The sequence below is a fragment of the Tamandua tetradactyla genome, chromosome 16, assembly GCF_023851605.1.
Source record: "Tamandua tetradactyla isolate mTamTet1 chromosome 16, mTamTet1.pri, whole genome shotgun sequence".
Lineage (NCBI taxonomy): Eukaryota > Metazoa > Chordata > Mammalia > Pilosa > Myrmecophagidae > Tamandua > Tamandua tetradactyla.
This window is the reverse complement of record NC_135342.1, coordinates 938,475-961,230: the sequence shown is the minus strand read 5'-3', so window position 1 is coordinate 961,230 and position 22,756 is coordinate 938,475. Positions and strand designations below refer to the sequence as shown.

The window sequence follows — 22,756 nt, the reverse complement described above, 5'->3', positions numbered from 1 at the left end:
TTGAGTAGATTGAAATACTAGTGGTCAAAGAGAAAGAGGGGTAAGGCATATGGCATGTATGAGTTTTTTTCTTTTTTCTTTCTTTTGCTGGAAAGATGCAAATGCTCAAAAAAAAATGATCATGGTGATGAATATACGTGATGATATTGTGAGCCAGGTTGTAACTCTGTCAAGATTGTTTGTATGTTTGTTGTTTACAATATTTTAAAAAATTCTTTTATGGTATACTTATTCAAGTTATGAAGGAGTTCTTACATTTTAGAAATGGATTCTGAAGAGGGTATGAATTAAATGACAATATGTCAGGATATATAAACAGAATAATCAACTAATATGCATAGGGATAGAAAAATGAGGACGGCCATGAAATGACTAATGAAGAAAAATTGGGGAAGGGCCTTTATAATATGGTATTTTTTAGTTTTGGATATACTTTAGTTTTCACAAAAGAGATATGTAAGTCTATCAATACTTTACTGCTGAGATTAATTAAAAAGCACAGGGAGAAACTTTTGGTTTCACAATGGCATAATCCTGTATCAAAAGATCAAAATGTACACTTTAAGTATGTGCCATTTAGGTCAATTATCCAAAAATTAAACTATTTAAAAAGCAACTACCCAAATTTTGTCACTCCATAATTATTTGCATTCTTAAGGTTATTTGTGGCTACCGAATCAATAAGGTGGAAATAAACTATTATAAAGCGCTACTGGCAAATCCTCCCAATTCCATGTTCAGTGTTATCTTGTTGGCAATTTGAAAGAGACCATGGTGGAAGTATTTGCACCAGAGAAATTGGCAAACACTGCAAACCAGAGCTTGTTTTCCACACAGTAAGCACAGGAAACTAAAACATATATCTCTAACATATGAAAAGGAATATAGCTAAATTTCAGTTTTTAAAGAGGCCAAAGCAAAAGTCTCTCTCCAATGATGACATGTCTCCAAAGAAGTGACACAAATGGTGAAGAAGCATGTGAAAAGATGCTCAACATCATTAGCCATTAGGGAAATGCAAATCAAAACTACCCAATACCATTTCATACCCATCAGAATGGCTGCTGTTAAGAAAAATGGAAAGCAAGCATTGGAGAGAATGAGGAGACATAGGAACACATTCATTCATTGCTGGTGGCATGTAAAATGGTACAGCCATTGTGGATGACAGTTTGGAAGTTCCTCAGAAAGCTGGGTAGAGAACTACCATATGACCAAGCAATCCCAGTAGGAGGCATATACCCAAAGAAACTGAAAACATGGACTCGAACAGTTATTTGCACATGAAGTTCATAGCAGCATTATTCACAATTGCCAAAAAGATAGAAGCAACTCAGCAGGTTGGATCAGCAAAAGATGGTACATACAATAGAATATCATTCCGCCAAAAAAAAAGGAATGAAGACCTGATATATGTGACATGGATGAACCTTGAAGATATCACGTTGAGTGAAACAAAGCAGAAGAGAAATAGTCTAAGATCTCACTGATTTGAAACACTCAGAATAAGCAAACTCATTGAGTCAGAATCTAGAGTACAGACTACCTATAGGGGATAGGAAACAGGAAATTAAGGAGCTCCTATTTGGAATGACGGATATGTTTTGATATTGGATGGTGGTGATGGTAGCACATCATGAACACAGTTAACAGCACTGACATATATATCTGAATATGATTAAAAGGGAAGTGTTCAACTGCATGTATGGTAGCAGAATAAATTTTTAAAAATGTACTACATGTACTACACTATGTGGTGGACCCTAAGTTACCCATGGACTTTAATAGTACAATTATAAAATGTGCCATCACCAATTTTAACAAATGTCCTACACCAGTGCAAGGTAGTGGTGGGACAGTATATGGGAATCTTGTATTTTATGCATGATTATTCTGTAAACCCACAACTTCTCTGATAAAGGGGAAAAAAACAGATAAAGCTATAAACAGATTTTACCAAAGAAAAAATATAGGTGGCAAAAAACACATGAAAAATGCTCAGAATCTTGAATTCTTAGAGAAATGCAATCAAGGCCACAATGAGATACAACGCATTTACTAAAAGGGGTGAAACTAGAGCTTGACAATATTGAGTGTTGGCAAGGGTGTGGAGGAAATGAAACTCCTGCACTGCTGGTGAAATTCAAAAAGCAATAATAATTATAGATTGGAATTTAGCAGTTTCTAAGATAAACGTTCACCTACCCAGTAACTCAGACATTGCACTGCATTAACACAAGAGAAGTGCAACATAGTTCCATATAAAGAACTGCAAACAAACATTCATAACAGCTTTATTTGCAATAGCTAAAAACTGGAAATAAGTCAAACATCCATAAACAGATGAAAAGACAAATTGTGCTATATCCATACAATTGAATCGACTCATAATAAAAGGAATTAAGTATTGATAAAAGCATCATTGACAAACCTCAATACAATTATATGGCATGAAGTAAATCAGAAAAATAAACTGTCACCTTTTTGAGTACAATTATATAAATCTCTAGAAAAGATTAACCAACATATTGTAAAAGAAAGTAAATCAATGTTGGCCTGAGGTCCAAGGAGGGCACGGACAGAGAATATATAAAAGGGCTCAGGCAAATATGCAGGTTATGTCATGACTATAATGTTTCATGGATTTATACATGTCAAAACTTCAAAAGGTGTACATTAAATAGGTACAGTTTATTGCAGGTGAATCATACCTTAATAAAGCTTTAAAAATGATTCAAAATGAAGTTCTCCTACTGTTTTTGAAGAAACAGGTTTGGCAACCCTATATTGTCTTCACCATCTCTCTCCTCATACCCTGGGCAGGTATCAGTAGCCTCAGTAGCAGCAAATATTGGTGAGCAATATTTGTTTTCACCTGAGTATACAGGAATGGTGGCCACACAAGATACACAGGTCCAGAGTTCCTGAAAACTTACGTACACATGGATCCCACAAAGTCATAGTAAGTGGAACACTTGTGGAAGCACTTTTAGAAGAAGCAGTTTCCATCTAGGGTGCTGCAGTCTCCTTCCCTCCCTATTAAGCCTGCTTTCTGTACCAATTATGGCTTCTGCTGACCTTTAGTCTCACAACCAGTACTGCTAGCCTACTCAATTCTGTACATCAGGGTACATGGTTCCTTTGCAGGACTCAGGGAAGAGATTCCCCTCAACAGTGCTGGGCATTATTTGATACCCCTGTGAACAAGGAAAAAAACTTACATTGTTCTCAGAAGTAATGGAGGTCATTACAGCTGCCCCTCTTCAGGGTGACCTCTAAGCAGGTAAAAAAAATCCTGGCATCCAAGGCCACAAACTATGAATATTAAGCCCTGTAATCTTTCTTAGGAGGACTTGGGAAGCAGTGCATATTAAGTCAAAACCAGAGTACGAGCTATTTTTGTCATCACATTGTCACCTTTAGGCACAAAAAGTTTCAGATCCCTGGTAAGCCGTTTACCCCTTCATGCTGGTAGAGCCCAATTCTGTTCTCAAACTAATCCAAAAAGCCACATGTGAAGATGTGGCTTAAACAATAAGGACTGCATTTCTGCACAAACCAGACCACTATAAGGCAGGCAGTTCCTGTGTTGGTGACCAGAGGATGGAAAAATACATCGGACCAGTAACGTCCCTAAAAGAGGTTGTCCTTCCATGCAAGCCACCAGCAAATCTCACATAGGGTCCATGCCCCACCTAGTCAGAGAAGAAAATGAGAACCTTTTAAGGTTCAGGTCTCTCATGATTTCTTCCAGCATATCTGAGTACACAGTCTGCTTCACTAAGTACATTGCAATGGTGACACATGAACAATGTGAACACCTACCCATTTCACAAGGTAAAAAGACCTATGCAACAAAACCTGACAAACCATAAATCAGACAAAGGTCCTAGGCAGGTTAGAGAGCTTTATGTAACTCCACGAGCTTTCCACACACTCAAAACTAAAGGGAATTCACCACTGTGGATGTCTGGATGGATGAGATTCAAATGGAGAGAAGCCTCCCTCACAAAGGCTCTCCTTCAGTTTTCTTATTCTGAACAAATAAATAGCACATTTCCTGCACACCTAATGCCTTTATGCAGTATGAGGTTTCTGGTGTCAAATGAGGCCATAGTTTTGGCTAAAGGATTTGCACATTTGCCACATTAACAAGGCCTTGTTCTAGTGTGAACACACCAACAATTTATAAGGACGCATCTCTGGCTAAAGAATTTCCCACATTTGCCTCCATCATAAGGTCTTGCTCCAGGTGAACTCTCCGGTGTTTAATGAGGTCAAATTTGCGGCTAAAGGATTTCCCACATACACTGCACTCATAAGGTCTTTCTCCAGTGTGAACTCTCCGGTGTTGAATAAGGCCAGAGCTTTGGCTGAAAGATTTCCCACATTCATCGCAGTTATAAGGCCTTTCTCCAGTGTGAACTCTCCGATGCTGGATGAGGTTGGATTTGAGTCTAAAAGACTTCCCACACTCACTGCATCCATAAGGCCTTTCTCCAGTGTGAATTATCCGATGATAAATGAGGCTGGAGTTCTGGCTAAAGGATTTCCCACAAACATTGCACTCATAAGGCCTTTCTCCAGTGTGAACTCTCTGGTGTTGAATAAGCACAGATCTCTCACTAAAGGATTTCCCACACTCACTGCACTCAAAAGGTCTTTCTCCAGTGTGAACTCTCTGGTGTTTAATGAGTCTGGAGATTTGGCTAAAAGTATTTCCACACTGAGTACATACATAAGGCATTTCATTAGTGTGAAGTTTCCGGTGTTGAATAAGGCCGGAGCTCCGGCTAAAAGACTTTCCACATTCACCACACTCATAAGGTCTTTCCCCAGTGTGAATTCTCTGGTGTTGAATGAGGTCAGATTTGCAGCTGAAAGATTTCCCACATTCACTGCACTCATAAGGCCTTTCTCCTGTATGAACTCTCCGGTGTTGAATAAGGCCAGAACTTTGGCTGAAGGATTTTCCACATTCGGTACACTCATAGGGCCTTTCTCCAGTGTGAACCCTCAGGTGTTGAATGAGGTTGGATTTAAGTCTAAAGGATTTCCCACATTCACTGCACTCATGAGGCCTTATTCCATTATGAACTCTCCGGTGATGAATGAGGCCTGAACTTTGGCTAAAGGATTTCCCACACTTACCACACTTATAAGGTCTTTCTCCAGTGTGAACTCTCTGGTGTTGGATGAACAGGGAGCTGTGGGTAAAGAATTTTCCACATTCACTGCATTCATAATACCCTTCTCCATTGTGGACTTTCTGGTGCTGAATGAGATTAGACCTTCGTGTGCAAGCTTTTCCACATTTGCTGCACTCATAAGGCCTCTCTCCCGTGTGGAGTTTCTGGTGCTGAGCAAGTGAACCTTTATACCGGAAAGCTTTCCCACATTCACTGCACTCATAAAGTCCTCCTCTATTCAGGACTCTCTGGTTGTGAACAAGTATGTGTTTATGGCTGAAGTCTTTTTTGCATTCTCCCAAGCCATAATTTTTACCATTGTGAATGGCTGCATGACACTCATTGTAATTGATTGGTTTCGCCCCAGTGTGAGTAGCTTGCTGCTGAAGAAGACCCAAGCTGACCAAAAAGTCCTTCTCAACCTCTCCACGTGTAAATGGCTTCCCTGACATTCGGAATTTGCAGCTTTTCAAAAACAAGGCCCTGCTAACATTGCTTTTGAAGAATTTCTCTGTAATGTGCTGCTTCTGGTGGTGGTGAAGGTTAGCACTGAAATAGAATCGTTTGCCACATGTCCCACACATGTACGGTTTCTGCCCATGATGTTTTTCCTTGTGCTCAGCAAAGTGCAAAATGTCTTTTAAAAGGGGGCTACACATCTCAAAGGCATGAGTTTTCCATGGAGATGGAACTGTCCTGGGAGTCTTAACCTGTGACGCTCCTTCTACAGAAGTATTCTGTTCAGCAGATGCCACCTCATCCCCTGCTCCAGGCCAACAACCTGAAAGTAAAGAAGTGATGGTGAAGTACATGTTGACTTTATTGGCAAATGTACATCTTACACATCAAGGAATAAGTCCATGGGACAGTTTTCAGGACAAAATAATTGGGATCAGGGTGAGAAACTGGCCACTCTACACAATACTCCTTAAAGTCACAGAATGATGGAGGCTTCCCGAAGTAAAGAACATAAGGACAGAGTATAGCACAGAAAAAAGGTATGGTTTACAACTCATTCTTCAGCCTCAGTTATCAGCAGGACCTAACCGTTACTGATACATGAGGCAATGTAGAACTGTGTATCCAGGCCAAGTAAAATCTGATTGCAACACAACAGGTGGTGTTTAAAGACAATTTAAGATTATGTGTACTCCTGATGGCACAATTTGCAAGGCAGTGTTGGAAAGAAATGCAATAGGAGCACTTAGAGAGAGAGGTTGTTCAGAAGAGTGGGGATAATTACAGGGCTGGAAATCAGAATAGAAAAAGTAGTAGAATTGAAAAGTTGGAAAAGAGTCAAGAATGGGAAAAGAAATGCAGATATAAGGTGTGGTCACGGCAACAACAACAACATACTAGCCAAATAGGAAAGGTTCCTGGTATGATCTGAACACAGTCTTGAGGTCACACCCTTCCACACCAGAGCTAGGGACCCCTGAGCCTATCTTTCCATGGCTGGAGTCATGTTCATTTTGTAAACCACCCAAGGCTCTTGCATGTAACAACAAATGAGCAACCTCACGGCACCTGGATGATACAAGTCCTAATGGAAAGACAGGATAGCTGAATACCCAGCACTGGCCAAGAACAACTCAGCACACAACAGACCATGGGAAAAATCTCTTAATGTTACAAAAACTATCTCAGGGGACTGTCTTCCATGACAGGTACGTAGAAATCATGTCAGTGGCTGCAACTTGTAACACAGGAAGGCAAGCCTATATGTCAAGTAGAAGGAGGGAGAAGAATCTGTAGCTATGGCTGTGGATGGAGTCACCTGGCCAGGGAGAGGAAACCAAAGGGGGAACCATTAGCCTGACTGTGGGAAGAGAGAAGAGGACAGTGCACTCAATCCTGTACTAGCAATGATAGCACATATCCAGGGAACTGGGGGAGGAAACCCATAGTTGTGATGTGAGGGCAGAACTGCCCTAAGGAAGAAGGCAAAGGCAGAGGCTAGCATGGGAAAGTGGGATGAGTGTAAGGGTCTTACCCAGAGAGGCCACAAGTGCAAAGTTCTCCAGCATCACATCACGGTACAGGTGTCTCTGAGCCTTATCAAGGAGCCCCCACTCCTCCCAGGAGAAATACACAGCCACATCCTCGAAGGTCACACTGCCCTGCCATGAGGGGAACAGATGAAACAACAATTGGCCTTTCTCCCTAGGATCCACAATTTCCTTCCCAACACATGTCCCGTGCCCATCCTCTCCCCAATTTTCCCAACACAGACGAGATACCAGACCCTGGTACCCTTAATGCCACTCTCACTTCATGGGCTCATCAATCACTGGGCTCAGCCCACGCAATAAGAAGCAGATAGGCAGAGAGATGTGATCTAAGCTCAGGACTGTCATGTGGAGCCCCATCAATGCCTGGAAGACAATTCTGCTGGATTCTTCCACACTGTGGCAACCAGACACAACCATACATGGGTTCGCCCTTTACCCCTAAGTCCCCAATATCAGGGTCCTGGTGTCATCATGTTATACTCTCTACTAATGTGCACGTTAAATTTTAGACAGCACTTCTTTTTGAATCCCTGGGCCCCAGAAATGCTTCTCCCACATCCAGTATCAACTCTGTTTCAGACTCCCTGGCCTCCCCAGATGTGAAGCACATGGCATCAGGAAAGTGCTTGTCACAGTCAAAGAAGATCCAATAACATCCCATGTTTCCAAAGGTCCCCAATGCCGGGAGCAGCCCTGAATTCTCCTATGGCAGCCTTCCTGCCTGACTCAATTCCTTGCTTCAACCTCAGCCTCCCAGATACTCATAGCCCTCTTTTAATTCTGTGTTGTACTAGCCATTCCTTCAGCAGTCAAAACCCACCTCTTTCCACCTAACCCTCCATCACCTCCCACAACTTACCTCAGGCCCAGTGACTCTCCCAGATGACCATTTCTGTCCCTGACCTTAGGCACCAGCCTGAAAGAAACACCCCGAACCCCATCAAATGCCACTACAAACTCCTGTGAGACAGAGGACTGTGAATAAGGACCAGCCCTGACTGCAGTGTCACACTGCCCTATTATTCCTGTTTCTGCATCCATTGCATATCTACCCATTCTATGGGAGTCTTGGTCATGTGTTAGACCACCCTATCCCCTACACTTTCTCCGCCCAAGGCCAATTATCCCTCTTATCTGCGTCTGTAATGACTAGCATCCTCAACGAGGTACCCAAGCAAAAGTCCCAGTGCTCAGCACCCACCCTCTTCTTCCTGGCTAACAGTAATATGACCATTACCTGAGATTCTGTCCCTGCATGTGACCCAGAGCACCACCTTGATCCACACTGACCCTAGCAACTTTAGGATGTCTCCACCCTAAACCCCCTCCCCAGAGTTCAGAATTGTGTGGCCAATGGATAAGATCACTCCTTTCCTCCGATCCAAATATCCCATTATTCCCTAATACACACTCAACATCCTTGGAATTTCAGGACACTGATCACCATAATCTTCGTTCCATCAGAAAGAACAGAGACATGAATTCCCTTAATACTCCCTGTTCAGCCTCACCTCCAAGAGTTTCTACATGAAGGCATCTATTACTCGGATCACCTTGCATATCTCTTCCCACTTGTGGCCAGAAATTAAAAGCCCTCCATATAACTCCTGGTCTGCAGTCACAACCCTAGGCTTGGAGGTGCATCCCCCTTCTGCCCCAACACATACACACACACAGGGCTGGGAGAATGGCAGGTGAAGAGTCCCTATACATCAAAGTCCCAGAAAACACGTGAGTAGGTGTCAGGACTAGTAAGAGACTGGAACAAAATCCACTTTTACCTGTGTAGATTTCAAAATCACTATTGTAGCCATTGGAAGATATGGGAAGAAAAAATCATAGGGGCCGGTAATCCCGGCAGGGAACTGTGGGTTCAGGCATCCCATGTACTACTGTTCAGCCCTGGATTCAGAAACCTCAGACTAACTTTTGTGCCTTATTCCTCAGTGCTGCTACTTACCAGCTGTGTGTCCAAGAAAAGTACTGCACAAGTACTCTAAAGGCTTGGAAAATCTCCTGTACTTTAAAGTCCTCATAACCCTCTACTCGTGTTCTTTCTCTGAAGAGCCTTGAGGAACTTACTCAGATCTATCACTCCTTTGTTCAAAACTCTCCAAGTCTCCAAGAACCCTAAGAATGAAAGCACAACTCCTCAGCCTGCCATTCCAGGTGTGATTCCTAAAACTGTCTGGTCCCTCGACACAAAACACCCCGGTTTCCAGATTCCTGCAGTCACCCGGCAAGCCTTTGCACACAGCGGTCTCCCTGCCTGTAACCCTCGCCCACACCCCGTCACTCTAGCCGCCAGAAACAAGGAGGCAGACCCCGGAGCCCTCGCCGTCCGGGACGATACTGCCCAGGCTGCCGTGCCAGGAGCAGACGCCCCTCCTCGGGGCTTTGGGGCTCAGAAGAGAGGGCAGGCGAGAGCCTGAGGACGCAGCACATACCTGGGCTGGGGGAAGGGGAGAGGGGGGCTAGGGTCTGAAGACGTAGCGCTCACCTGGGCCGGGGGCGCGGCAGCCTCCATCGCACGCTGTGGGCGAAACGGGCTGGAGGCAGCGATGCTGTGACCGTGGTTCCGGCCCCGGCGTCTCGGGCAGCCCTAGCGCCCCTCAGGCCCACCTCTGTACGCTGGGGAAAACAGCTCCTCTCGCACCTTCTTGGTCCTGGAACCTTAGTCTGGATGCAACGCGCCAGGAACTACAATGAGGCGAACCTGAAAGTAGCCAAACAACCATCACGAAGAGGACGCCGGAAGTCCCGCCCCGGGCCGATGAGCTACCGCGGAAATGCCCCTGTCTGGGGTCTTCATTGGCTGAGCGCTGCTGCCGCTCGTCGCGGAGCATCCTGGATGTTGTAGTTCCCACAGCTCTATACAACGACCTAAGGTGTCACTTAGGCCAGACCCCAAGGAGTGAAGTAAAGCACTGTCAATCATACCTTAATAATGTCAATCATACTGAAAAACGTTTTAAAAATGATTAAATATAAGGGTCTCCAACTTATCAGGTCTGACACTCCCACATTGACTCCACCGTCTCTACCCTGAGGGCATATAAGGGGCAGTCTCACATGGTGACTGCAAATCCTGGCAAGCAACAAAGGCTACTCCTATGAATCAAGTCCACAGGAATGCTGGCTGGGCCACAAAATTCACATTCCTTGGCAACAGGGTCTCCCTTCTCTCCTAGTTTTTCTGTCTTGGGAGTGGCAGCTTTCATGTGAACAGTGCAGAGAGGCTATTAGAATTCACAAAATCTTTAGATGATTTTCTCCGAAAATGACATCACATACACATATCTGGAGGTACCACGTGACCATAGTCACTGGAACATTTTGGATGCACTTTTAGAAGAGGCACACTCCATCCAGCAAGCTGCAACTTTCTTTACTCTCTACGAATCCAGTCTTTCCGGAGCAGTTAGGTTACTCCTGGACGATGTAGTCATAAAACCAGAGCCACCAGCCTACTACACTCTACATCAGGACACATGGTTCCTTTGCAGGACCCACAGAAGAGACTCCCCTCAAAAAAGAGTTGAGCATTATGCACCATTCCTGTGAACAAGGACAAAAATGAATGTTGTTCTCAGAAGCACTGGGGCTTTTCACAATTGTTCCTTTCTCATGACCTCTGAGACCACAAAATAAACCCTGACATCAAGGACAAAAATTAAGACTACAAAACCTTGCAGTCTTTCCTAGGAGGCCTTGGGCAGCAATGCAAGGTTGAAACTAGAGAAAGAACTATCTTCTGAGACTTCTGGGTCAAGATGGCGGCTTAACAACGTGCACATTTAGTTCGTCCTCCAGAACAACTACTAAATAACCAGAAACAGTACAGAACAGCTCCTGGAGCCACAGCGTACCCCAGTCTGGACCAGCTGGACCGGCTGTGAGCACCCCCCAGAACCGTGAGTTCCCAAAGCTGCGGCGGCCAGCGCCCCTCCCCCACAGGCCGCTTCCCAGAGGGGAAAGGAAAGGACTTTACCAGCAGCAGGGACTGGGCACAATCAAACGCCAATTGTGGAACTAATTAACAAATTCTGACTACTAAAAATAGGCCCCCAGATTAGGTGAACCGGACCAAAGCGGAGGTTGCTCATTTTGTACCAGCGCCAAAGGGGCAGGACTGACAGAAAAAGGGGAAAAAGAAAAGGAAACAGAGGTTTTTGTGGCTGTGTATCTACAAAGGCTTGACTGCCTCTGGATACAGTGGGAGGACTTTTCAGGCTGCAACTGCCCCAGGCATAGGCAGAAGTGAGCTCTTTTGGGGGCTTATCTGGGGCCTGTGCCTTCCCCAGGGGAGGGGTGAAGCCCCACCCAGGTAGAATCCTCCCATCAAGGAATTCAGACACCAGGGCTTGGTAATTTGAAGCCATTAAAACCAGCCTACAACCTCTCCTCTGTCTCCACCACGCCCCCAGCAGGGAGAGTCTGCTAAAGTTAAAGGTACTGCATCATCTTATGCTGGTGGGACCTGCAGTCAGACAAGCGTCACATACTGGGCAGGATAAGAAAAACAGAGTCCAGAGACTTCACAGGAAAGTCTTTCAAACTACTGGGTCTCACCCTCAGGGAAAACTGATGCAGGTGACTCTTTCCTCCTGATAGGAGGCCAGTTTGGTCTGGGAAAATCTGGCTGGGGTCTATAATATCTAAGTAGACCCTGCTAAGTGTGGCGGGGGTCGGGGGGAGGCACCATACAAGCAGGGCAAGAAACAAGAAATAAGAAAAGAACTGAAAAATTCTCCTGTTAAACAAAACCTAAGCTGAAGGTCCAGAAAAAGCTGAACTGAATGTCAAAGAACAGACAGACAACAAATTCATCCAGCAAGAAAACCCTACGTAAAAGAAGTGAAAGCATTCTCCAGAATAAACTAATTAAGGTAATTAAATGCCTAGACACCAGCAAAAAATAACAGATCACAATAGGAAAATTGAAGATATGGCCCAGTCAAAGGAACAAACCAACAATTCAAATGACATACAGGAGTTGAAACAATTAATTCAGAATGTATGAACAGACATGGAAAACCTCATCAAAAACCAAATCAATGAATTGAGGGAGGATATAAAGGCGGCAAGGAAAGAACAAAAAGAAGAAACTAAAAGTCTGAAAAACCAAATCACTGAACTTACGGGAATGAAAGACACAGCTGAAGACATGAAAAAAAACAATGGAAACCTACAATGGTAGATTTCGAGAGACAGAACATAGGATTTCTGAACTGGAGGATGGAACATCTGAAATCTGACAAGAAACAGAAACTATAGGGAAAAAAATGGAAAAATATGAGCAGGGACTCAGGGAATTGAAAGACAATATGAAGCGCACGAATATACGTGTTGTGGGTGTCCCAGAAGGAAAAGAGAAGGGAAAAGGAGGAGAAAAACTAATGGAGGAAATTACCATTGAAAATTTCCCAACTCTTATGAAAGACTTAAAATTACAGATCCAGGAAGTGCAGCATACCCCAAAGAGAATAGATCCAAATAGACATACTCCAAGACATTTAATACTCAGAACATCAGAGGTCAAAGAGAAAGAGAGGATCTTGAAAGCAGCAAGAGAAAACCAATCCATCACATACAAGGGAAGCCCAATAAGACCATGCTCAGATCTCTCAGCAGAAACCATGGAGGTGAGAAAACAGTGGGATAATATTTTTAAATTATTAAAAGAGAAAAACTGCCAACCAAGAATTCTATATCCAACAAAACTGTCCTTCAAAAATGAGGGAGAAATTAAAACATTTTCAGACAAAAAATCACTGAGAGAATCTGTGACCAAGAGACCAGCTCTGCAAGAAATACTAAAGGGAACACTAGAGACAAATACGAAGACAGAAGAGAGAGGTGTGGAGAAGAGTGTAGAAAGGAAGACTATGAGTAAAGGTAAAAAGAAGGAAAATTAGATATGACATATAAAATCCAGAAGGCAAAATAGTAGAAGAAAGTACTATGGTACTTAATATTTTAAAATGTCAACTAAGGTGTGAGACTAAAGCAAAAAATGTTTATTTGGTACAAATCTACACTTTGACTAGTGCATCTCCTAATATAACTTATGTAGATAGTTGATTGAACACCTTAAATACATGGAACTTTGTATAAGACATGAGATTTTGTTGGTTTGTCCAGGTGATGCCCTGATGAATCCCAGAGTGATTTGATCAGTGAGTGGAAAAGCATTTGCAAAGTCCCCATCGGGGAATGGTGAGAACAGGGGACAACTCAACTTCCCCAAGTTGAATTCTTGATATTCTCACAAGCAGTGTAGACAACCAAAGCTATAGGCCTAGCCCCCAGTCTTGGGGGTTGTTCATATGAAACTTAACCCCACAGGGGATAGGTCAAGCCTACTTAAAATTAAGCCTAAGAGTCACCCCCAAGAGAACCTCTTTTGTTGCTCAGATGTGGCCTCTCTCTCCAGCCAACACAGCAAGCAGACTCATCACCCTCCCCATCTACGTGGGACATGACTACCAGGGGTGTGGATCTTCTGACAGCGTGGGACAGAAATCCCAGAATGAGCTGAGATTCAGCATCAAGGGATTGAGAAAACCTCCTCGACCAAAAGGGGAAAGAGTGAAATGAGGCAAAGTGTCAATGGCTGAGAGATACCAAACAGAGTCCAGAGGTTATTCTTATGCATTAAGTAGTTATCACCTTGTTATCCAAGATGTAATGGAGAGGCTGGAGGGAACTGCCTGAAAATGTAGAGCTGTGTTCCAGTAGCCATGTTTCTTGATGATGATTGTATAACGATACAGCTTTCACAATGTGACTGTGTGATTGTGAAAACCTTGTGTCTGATGCTCCTTTTATCTACCTTGTCAACAGATGAGAGGAACATAGGGCATAAAAATAAATAATAGGGGGAATAAATGTTAAAATGAATTTAGTTTGAAATGCTAGTGATCAATGAAAGGGATCAGTAAGGGGTATGGCATGTAAAATTTTTTTTTCTGTTATATTTTTCTGTTGTCTTTTTATTTCTTTTTCTGAATTGATGCTAATGTTCTGGGAAATGATCATGATGATGAACATGCAACTATGTGATGATACTGTAAATTGCTGAGTGTATGTTGTGTTGGGAATATTTGTTTCTTGTAATTTTAATTAATAAAAAAAAAAAAGAACTATCTTCTGTCAACCATTCCCTCTGAGACACAATATTTGGAATCCCTGCAAGTTGTTCATTGCTTCATGCTGGCAGAGCCCAATTCTGCTTTCAAATCATTCCACATAGTGAAAACAACCCCAGAGTTTGAAGGAGGTAAACAAATGTCTTTGTACACACTAGACTAATATGCAGCAGGCAGTTCCCAGCTGGCTGATTTGGAGACTTGATAAACCCTGTGTGTCTGGTCAGTCCAACAAGATCCACAATGGCCATGTTGGACTAAATCATATTTTACACTTCACCAATGTTTAAACATCAATTTTATTTCATAATTCCCCAAATTTATAAACATTATACCCACCAAGCAATAAATTCCCCTTTCTATTCTCCTCATCCCTCTGAATCTCATCTGTGTCTGTAAAATTGCTATTACTGCATACTTCATATAAATGAAATCATACGTACTTATTCTTATATGCCTACTTGTTTCACTCACTGTAAGGTTGTCAAGGTTTACTAACACTGCAGTGTGTCTCAGAACTTCTCTACCCCTTAGCTGTAAATAAGATTAACTGTTGTGTTGTACTGAACCAGCAAGCACCTCACCCCCCCCAAAAAAAAAAAATAGGTGAAGCCCCAGCCATATCTGTCTCAAATTACCCCACAAGGGGCTAGATGTGATGCTGAAGAAATGGGTACTACATGGCAGGGTGACCTATCCAAAAGCATTTATTAGGGGATTTACTTACAGAGAGCTGTGTTACTCATGATGGACAGCAAGACTGGCAAGCTCACTCCAATAGATCCACACCTGTGCCTACCAACTACTGGTAATATATGGTTGAGGGACAATGGTGGCTAAATTTCAGGGGCTTGTAGGTAAGCTCTAAGAAAATATTTTTGCATGTGCTCATTCAAAACAAGATGTGTTTGGGATAGGCAAAGTTTGAGATTACAGGCGTTCAAGCAAGATATGCAATCTAGGGAGTTCTGGGAAGGATGCCTGGGGGATGGGGTTGGGAGCCTGCAGTGCAGTGAAGTCAGTTAGGAGATGCAGTATGTAGGACACATTCTATGTAAGTAACACATTTTCTCTATTCATCTGTTGGTGGATATCTGAACTGTTTTCAACTTTTTGCTACTGTGAATAACACAGCTAGAAACACGCATGTAGAAGCATCCATTTTAGTCCCTGTTTTCAATTTCCTGGGGAATAATCTATCACAAGCAGCAAACATCAACAATCCTAAAAACTGGTCATTCTGCTACACACTGCCAACTTAAGTCATATCAGATCCTGTGAGCCAAAACCAGGTCAGGTGCTTAACTAAATTTGTGAGACAGAAGGCATGGATGGCATCTTAGTGCTTGTGCTACTCATGATGTCCTCCAGCAAACAGGAGAATACGGAAGTCTACTTCTCTGATCATGCTGGATGATGACTGAAGCACCCTGTGTTGACCGGCCAGGAGGAAGCAAAGGTGCAATGCAGCTTCTTACAGCTTCCCACATTCCTGGCACTTACAAAGAACCATCCAACCTGCTGATGTTAGGATATACGAAACCGCCCTCCCTCACAAACATTTATGTCTAAGGTTGTTCTACTGAATAAGGATATTCCCTGCAAATCAGGGTCTTTCTCTCATGTGAATCCTCCGGTGTCGAATGAGGGTACACCTTTGGCTAAAGGATTTCTCACATTCACTGCACTCATAAGGCCTTTTTCCAGTGTGAACTCTCTGGTGTTGAATAAGAACAGAGTTTTTGCTAAAAGATTTCCCACATTCACTACACTCATAAGGCCTTGCGCCAGTGTGAACCCTCTGGTGTTGAATGAGTACAGAGCTTTGGCTAAAAGATTTCCCACATTCACTACACTCATAAGGCCTTTCTCCAGTGTGAACTCTCCGATGTTCAATGAGTACAGATCTATATCTAAAGGACTTCCCACATTCACTGCACACAAAAGGCCTTTCTTCAGTGTGAACTTTCCGGTGCTGAGTGAGGTTGGAGTTGCGGCTAAAGGATTTTCCACATTCACTGCACACATAAGGCCTTTCTCCAGTATGAACACTTCGGTGTTTAGTGAGGCTGGAGTTGCGGGTAAAGGATTTCCTACAATCAATGCACTCATAAGGCCTTTCTCCAGTGTGAAGTCTCTGGTGTTGAATGAGATAGAATTTGCGGCTAAAGGATTTCTCACATTCACTGCACTTGTAAGGCCTTTCTCCAGTGTGAACTCTGTGGTGCTGAATAAGAACACATCTATGGTTAAAAGATTTCCCACATTCACTACACTCAAAAGGCCTTACTTCAGTGTGAACTCTCTGGTGTTGAAAGAACGCACAGCCTCGGCTAAAGAATTTCCCACATTCACTGCATTCATAAGGCCTTGCTCCAGTGTGAACTCTCTGGTGCTGAGTGAGACCAGAGCTTCGGCTAAAGGATTTACCGCATTCACTGCATTCATAAGTCATTTCTCCAGTATGAATTTTCCTGTGTACAATAAGTAGGGACCTTTTGCGAAAGAATTGGCCGCATTCGCTGCACTCGTAAGGCTGTTCCACAGTATGAACTTTTTGGTGTTGAAGAAGGGTGGAGTTTTGGCTAAAGAATTTCCCACATTCAGTGCATTTGTAAGTCATTTCCCCAAAGTGAACTCTCTGGTGTTGTATGCGGGTGGATCTACTTCTAAGGGATTTCTCAGATTCACTACACTTGTAGGGCTTTACTCCTTTCTGAATGCTTGGGCTTTGCAGGAGGCCAGAGATTTGCCTAAAGAATTTCCCAAATTCATCAAACTCATATAGCCTTTCTCCAAAATGAATCAGTTGGTGCTGTATAAGTCTATACTTACACCTAAAGTCTTTACCACACTTACTACATTCAAAAAGCACTTTTCCAGTACAGATGGTTTGATAGTAAACAAGTGTATGTTTGCAGCTGTAAGCTTTCCCACACTCACCCAACTTGTAACAACTTTTCTCACTGGAAAAGGCTTCTAGATGCTCGATGCTAATGGATGGCTTCTCACCACTGGGAGAGGCCAGATGCTCCACAATGTGCCCCCTGGTAAAAGACTTCCCTGAAGAGTGGAATTTGCCACTCTTCATCAACCAGGCCTTGTCCACATTCCACTTGAAGGGTTTCTCTGAACTGTAACACTTCTGGTGCTGTTGAAGGTTTGTGCTTGTCCCGAAGCCTCTCACACATGCACCACCCAAGTGCAGTTTCTCTTCAGGGCATATTAATTGTCGTTCAGCCTGATGAAAAATGTCCTTTGAGACTGGGACACACATCTTACAGGGCTGAGACTTCTGAACATACAGACCAGTCTTTGGAGTCCTGACCTGTGACATTCCTTCTATAGAAAAACTCTGCTCAGAAGCTGCCTCCTCTTCCTCTGTTTCATGCCAACACCCTGAAAGCAGAGATGCTGATGAAATGCATACTAACTATGGGGAGAGAGGAAGTCCGATCACAAATGTGTATCAGACACACCAAGGAATGAGTCGAAGGGATTGCACTGCAGCCAAGGGAGCTGGGGGTAGGCTGAGGGGTTGATTTGCAATACAAAGCACAGAATGGGGGAGGCCTCACCATATAAGAAACAAAAGGAAAGGGGCAGAACTTGGAGGAGCAGCAGGGTCTCCAATTCATACCCCTGCCAATAGCCTTCAGCAGGACCTTGTTTGCTGGTGACATATGTGCACTGTGTAGAACTTTAGCCATGTTCAGGCTCAGGAAAACTCAGTCGGACTTGAGTAGTCAGCTTAGAGGACTATTTTAGTATATGTGCACACCTCAAGACACAGGACATGTGGGTGAATGTTAGAGAACATTTGCAGAGAGAACAGTGGAGAGGAAAGGGTAAAGCATGAAGGCCAGAAATGTTGCAAGGGGCTGGTAATCATAGTTGAAATAACCAGTCAGCAATTTGTCAAATAAGGGGAACAAAACAACAAATGAGGTGTACACAGTGGCATTTGCACCAAAGAACTGGTGAACACAGGATGCATTCCTGGTACGATGTGAACACAGCCCTGATACATCTTGTCCTCAGTTCCCAAGTATCAAGGCCAGGCCGCCCCTGAGACATTCTTGCCATGGCCAGCCAGTGAAAAAACCGGTGTTTCTACTGAGCAACTACAGGGACCTGGATGATGCATTCCTCAGGGAAAGACAGAGCAGGTAAATGGCCAGCACTGGCCCAGGGCAACAAAACAAGAGACGACAGGAAAAAACAGTAATATTACAAAAAAATTCCTGAGGGAGGGTCTTATAAGATCAGTCCATGGTCTGTGTGAGTAGTGACCACAAAAATGTCTGCAACTGCTGGCACTGGAACCCAAGAGAAAATGCCAGCTAGAGGAAGGGAAAGAATCTGGGACATAGACGTGCCATGGATCGGGGCACATTTACCTTGCCAGGGATAGGGCAAGCAAGGGAAGATCCACAAGGCTGGTCTCACTTCTCCTGATTGCTGGGCACTTCCCTGCATGCTTAGGGGCAGGTGTTTAGCTGCTCAGGGAACAAAATGCTCATAGTACTATACACACAGCTCAGACCTGACACCCACAGCACATAATCTAAGAAGGTAGTGAAGGGAACAGTTAGTTCCCAGGAATCAGCTCTGGGAGCAGAGTTGCTTCATCAGGAAAGGGGAATGGGAACCCAGTTCTGCAAAGTGGGGTGAGTGTGAGGGCCTTACCCAACGAGACTATAAGTGCAAAGTTCTCCAACATCACGTTGCAGTACAGGAGCTTATGATCCTCTTCAAGGCACCTCCACTCCTCCCGGGAGAAGTAAATGGCCACGTCCTCAAAGGTCACATAGCCCTGCCAGGATAGTTCACTCCATGATTAGTTTTTTCCTGTGATCCCAAGTTCATCCTCAACACTTTCATCCTCGACTCACTCATCCTCCCACTTTCCAACTCAGAGGAAATACCAAGCCCTAGTGCCACTGATGCCTGCTCTCTCCCTGTCCCATTCATCACCTGCTACAACATGCAGGTGGGCACAGATGACATTAACCACTGGGCCTGGCACGCAGGGCCACACCCACTTTCCCAGTCACTTCCTATGGGTCTCCTACATGGAGCCTTAAATCCCCAATCCAGGGCCTTGGAGCTACCAGTTCAGACTCCCTCTCCACACGCCCATCATTCTCGGGACCACTCCTCTCTCACGACTGCAGGCCCACAGCAAAGCCACCTCCCTGCCCCTCTCCAGAGGCATCCCCCCATTTTACTCAGCACATGGCACCAGAAGAGTACTCAACAAATTCAAACAGGAGCCAGTACCACCCCAGACCTCCAATGTCCCAAATGCCAGAAGCAGCCCTAAATCCTACTACATGAGACCTCCTAGCCGGATATGTTCCTTGCTTCATTCACAGCCACCCAGAACTGTGTATGGATATGAGATGTCCATGACCCTCTTCTGTTTATGCTGCACTTGTCCCCACCACATCACTTCACTTCTCTTCTTCTTAGCCCTCCTCCACACCCCAGCCCTAGCCCAGTACTCTCTAGGATGACCACTTGTGTCCCTAACCTAATCCACCAGCCTCACTGAACCACTTCAGGCCACACTAAGGGGCACCATAGCAGCCTGGTGCAAACAAAGAGTGGGGATGAAGTATCATCCCTTGCCTCAATAGCATGCTACCTCAGTTACTGCTAGGCCTCCTCATCCATCTCGTGGCCACATACCCTTTAGTTCATACTCTATCCACCATCTTTGGGAGACATCTCTATTCTAAAACCCTCCCCAATTCCAGACATGTGTGTTCAACTGCCCAATCAATGCCTCTAGTCAACTTCTCTCTGAAACAACTCAGGCTCTTTTTCTTAATTAGAAAACTTGTGGGTTTACAAAAATTCATGCATAAATACAGGATTCCCAAATACCAGCTTTTCAGTAACAACTCAGACTCTTAATATGGTTAAAAACAAAACTCCTGATATCCCCAACCAAAACAACTCCCACTAAAGGCTTCTCCATCTTCATTGATGAAGCTTCCATTCTCTCAGTTGATAAAGAAAAAGACCTTGGTGTCATCCATGCTTCTACCCTTCTCTTTTGCATCCACAGAATAAAAAAAAATCTGGACAGCCTTACCTATGTACAGAACAGATCCAGAATCCAACATCTTCTATTACCTGATAGAAGACTTGGATTCTGGATGTTTTGTATGTAGGTGATTTCCGCCACCTTCAACACAAGCCTAACTATACAGGAGTCTCTGATCTGCCTTTCTTACCACCCCATTCACACCTACACTCTCTTCTCCATGCTGTGCACACAACGAATGGGATGAGACCAGGGCCAGGTCCCCTCCCTCCTCTGCTACAAACCCCACAGTGCCCCATCACCTCCAGAATACACACCCAATTTCTCAGGAAGTCCTTCCAGGCCTGTCTCCTGCTCTGTGTTCCCATGAGAAAGAAAGGTGACCTGCCTAACCACTCCCAGCTCAGCCTCAACTGTAAGCACTTGAATATGCTGATACCCACATCTGGGGCTATCTTTCATACCTCAATTCTTTGCTTGCCAGCAACAGAAGATTCCACTTAAACCCTGGCCTTGGCTTAGGATCTTGTGCTGGAAGTCAGTGTGCCTAGGCCTAAGGCCTGGAAAAACGGCAGGTAGAGAATGCCAGGACTCCACAATCCCAGAGACCATATGGGTACCATTAGGACCAGGGAGGCTCCAGGATTTTCCACTCACCTGTGTAGGCTCCACAAGTGTTTCTGCAGTCATAGGAACCTGTGGGAAGAGGGAAGTCATGAGGGGTAGGTAGCCCAGGACAGGGCTCCATGGTCTCAGGACTCCCTGGCCCCTGCCCAGCCCTGAACCAGGTCACCTCAGGATGATGCTATCTCTGGGCTTCCGTACTCAGCGCTGATTCTTAGCAGCTGTGTGACCTGGTACAAGGACTTAGTCTCTCTGTGGACCACCAAAAGCAGACCTGTTCCAGTCTGTCCTTCCTCTGAGAAGCTCTGCACGACTTTTTAAAGCCTAGCTCTCAACCTGGCCCTCTTCTGTTCACGACCCTCTATTGTTCCCAGGGTCCTGACACTGACGACACAACTCCTTAACCTGCCACTCTGGAGCGACTCCTAACACTGTCTGTTCCCTGTAGATACAGTCGGACCTCAGGTTTCCCGTAACCTTGGGGCTCAGCGGCCCCTCCAGAGCTCACACCCACGGGGACTCCGCCTGGCGCCTCCCCCCGCCAGCTCCTCTCCGCGCATGGGAGAATAAAGGTCCCACCCCCGGGCGCGCCGCTGTCCTGGACGCTGTAGCCCGGGCTGCCCTGCCGGGTGCAGAAATCCCTCCGCGGGGCTTTGGGGGAGGGGAGAGGGGACTGGGGCCTGAGGACGCGGCTCACCTGGGCCGGGGGGAGAGGAGAGGGGGCGGGGCCCGAAGACGTAGCTCACCTGGGCCGGGGGAAGGGGAGAGGGGACCTGGGCCTGAGGACGCTGGCTCACCTGGGCCGGGGCCTGGGGCGCGGCCATAGAGGCCGTGGGTGCAGCGGGCCTGGGCGGGGGCTCGGGCACTGGCGACCCCAGCCCCAGGCGGAGGAGGGGTCGCCCCTCAGGTCCGCGTATGCGGCGGGGACCACCGCTCCTCCCGCGATTTGTCGGCCCGGTCACCTCAGTGTGAACTCCGCACTCTCGGAACTAAGATGGGGCCGGCGACGCGAAAGCCAAAACGACCGCCACGACGAGGACGCCGGAAACCCCGCCCCTCATCGATGCGCTGACACGGAAGTGACGCTCCCTGGGGTTGTCATTGGCTCAGGGCGGCTGCCGCTCGTCGCACAGTATGCTGGGTGTTGTAGTTCCCGCAGCTCCACAGACCAGGTCCAGGGCTGAGCTTAACCGACGTGGGCGAGGGACGTCTGAACTGCCCCCGCAGCGACTCAGTACGCGTCCTCCTCGGCCCTGCCAGGGTCAGAGGCTCCACGCCTTAAAGGCGCAGCTCGCATTTAACCGCGTATTTCAGGCCTATGGCGCTCAGTGCTCCAGAGGAGGGAACATTTTCACATATCCCAAAGGCTGCAGTTCCCAGTGGACATGACATTCCGTAGTCACCCTGACGCAAGAGCTCCAATGGCTGCTGGAAGGGTCTAGGCAGGATCTTATTGCTCTTCAAATAACACACAGCCTGAGTTCTTGAGTTCTTGTTTAACGTTTTTTATTTTTAATTGTGAAATATAACATGTATACAAAAAAAAGGAATAATTTCCAAGTACATTTCAACAAGTAGTTATAGAACAGATGTTAAAGTTAAGTATGGGTTACAGTTCCACGATTTTTTTGGTTTTTTCTTCCAGCTGCTCCAAGACACTGGACACCAACAGAAATACAATATAATGATTCAGCAGTCATAATTATTTGTGAAATCATACTGTCT

At 45.1% G+C, this 22,756-nt stretch overlaps 1 protein-coding gene across 3 annotated transcripts; it reads right to left on the bottom strand.

Annotated features, from left to right (window-relative positions):
- Window positions 1-2,278: 2,278 nt before the first annotated feature.
- On the bottom strand, window positions 2,279-22,092 carry LOC143658524 (uncharacterized). Of its 3 annotated transcripts, none has more exons than XM_077130552.1 (4): window positions 21,829-22,092; window positions 21,065-21,103; window positions 19,042-19,168; window positions 2,279-5,970 (listed from the first exon to the last, which is right to left on the bottom strand). In XM_077130552.1, exons 1-4 carry the CDS (start codon window positions 21,853-21,855, stop codon window positions 4,187-4,189), a joined length of 1,977 nt encoding a protein of 658 aa, XP_076986667.1. In that variant the 5' UTR covers window positions 21,856-22,092; the 3' UTR covers window positions 2,279-4,186. The 3 variants fall into 3 exon arrangements, with proteins under 3 accessions (XP_076986667.1, XP_076986668.1, XP_076986666.1); XM_077130551.1 differs by lacking the exon at window positions 2,279-5,970 and adding an exon at window positions 12,792-17,751; XM_077130553.1 differs by lacking the exons at window positions 19,042-19,168; window positions 21,065-21,103; window positions 21,829-22,092 and adding exons at window positions 7,183-7,309; window positions 9,702-9,837.
- Window positions 22,093-22,756: the final 664 nt, after the last annotated feature.

Bases quoted from the DNA above. Each gene is read 5' to 3' on its own strand.
- LOC143658524 (XM_077130551.1), bottom strand. From the start codon at position 21,855: ATGGCCGCGCCCCAGGCCCCGGCCCAG. The intron at 19,169-21,064 runs GTGAGTGGAAAA...CTATCCTGGCAG, and splicing joins CACTTGTGGAGCCTACACAG to GGCTATGTGACCTTTGAGGA. The intron at 17,752-19,041 runs GTAAGGCCCTCA...CTCTGCTTTCAG, and splicing joins TGCACTTATAGTCTCGTTGG to GGTGTTGGCATGAAACAGAG.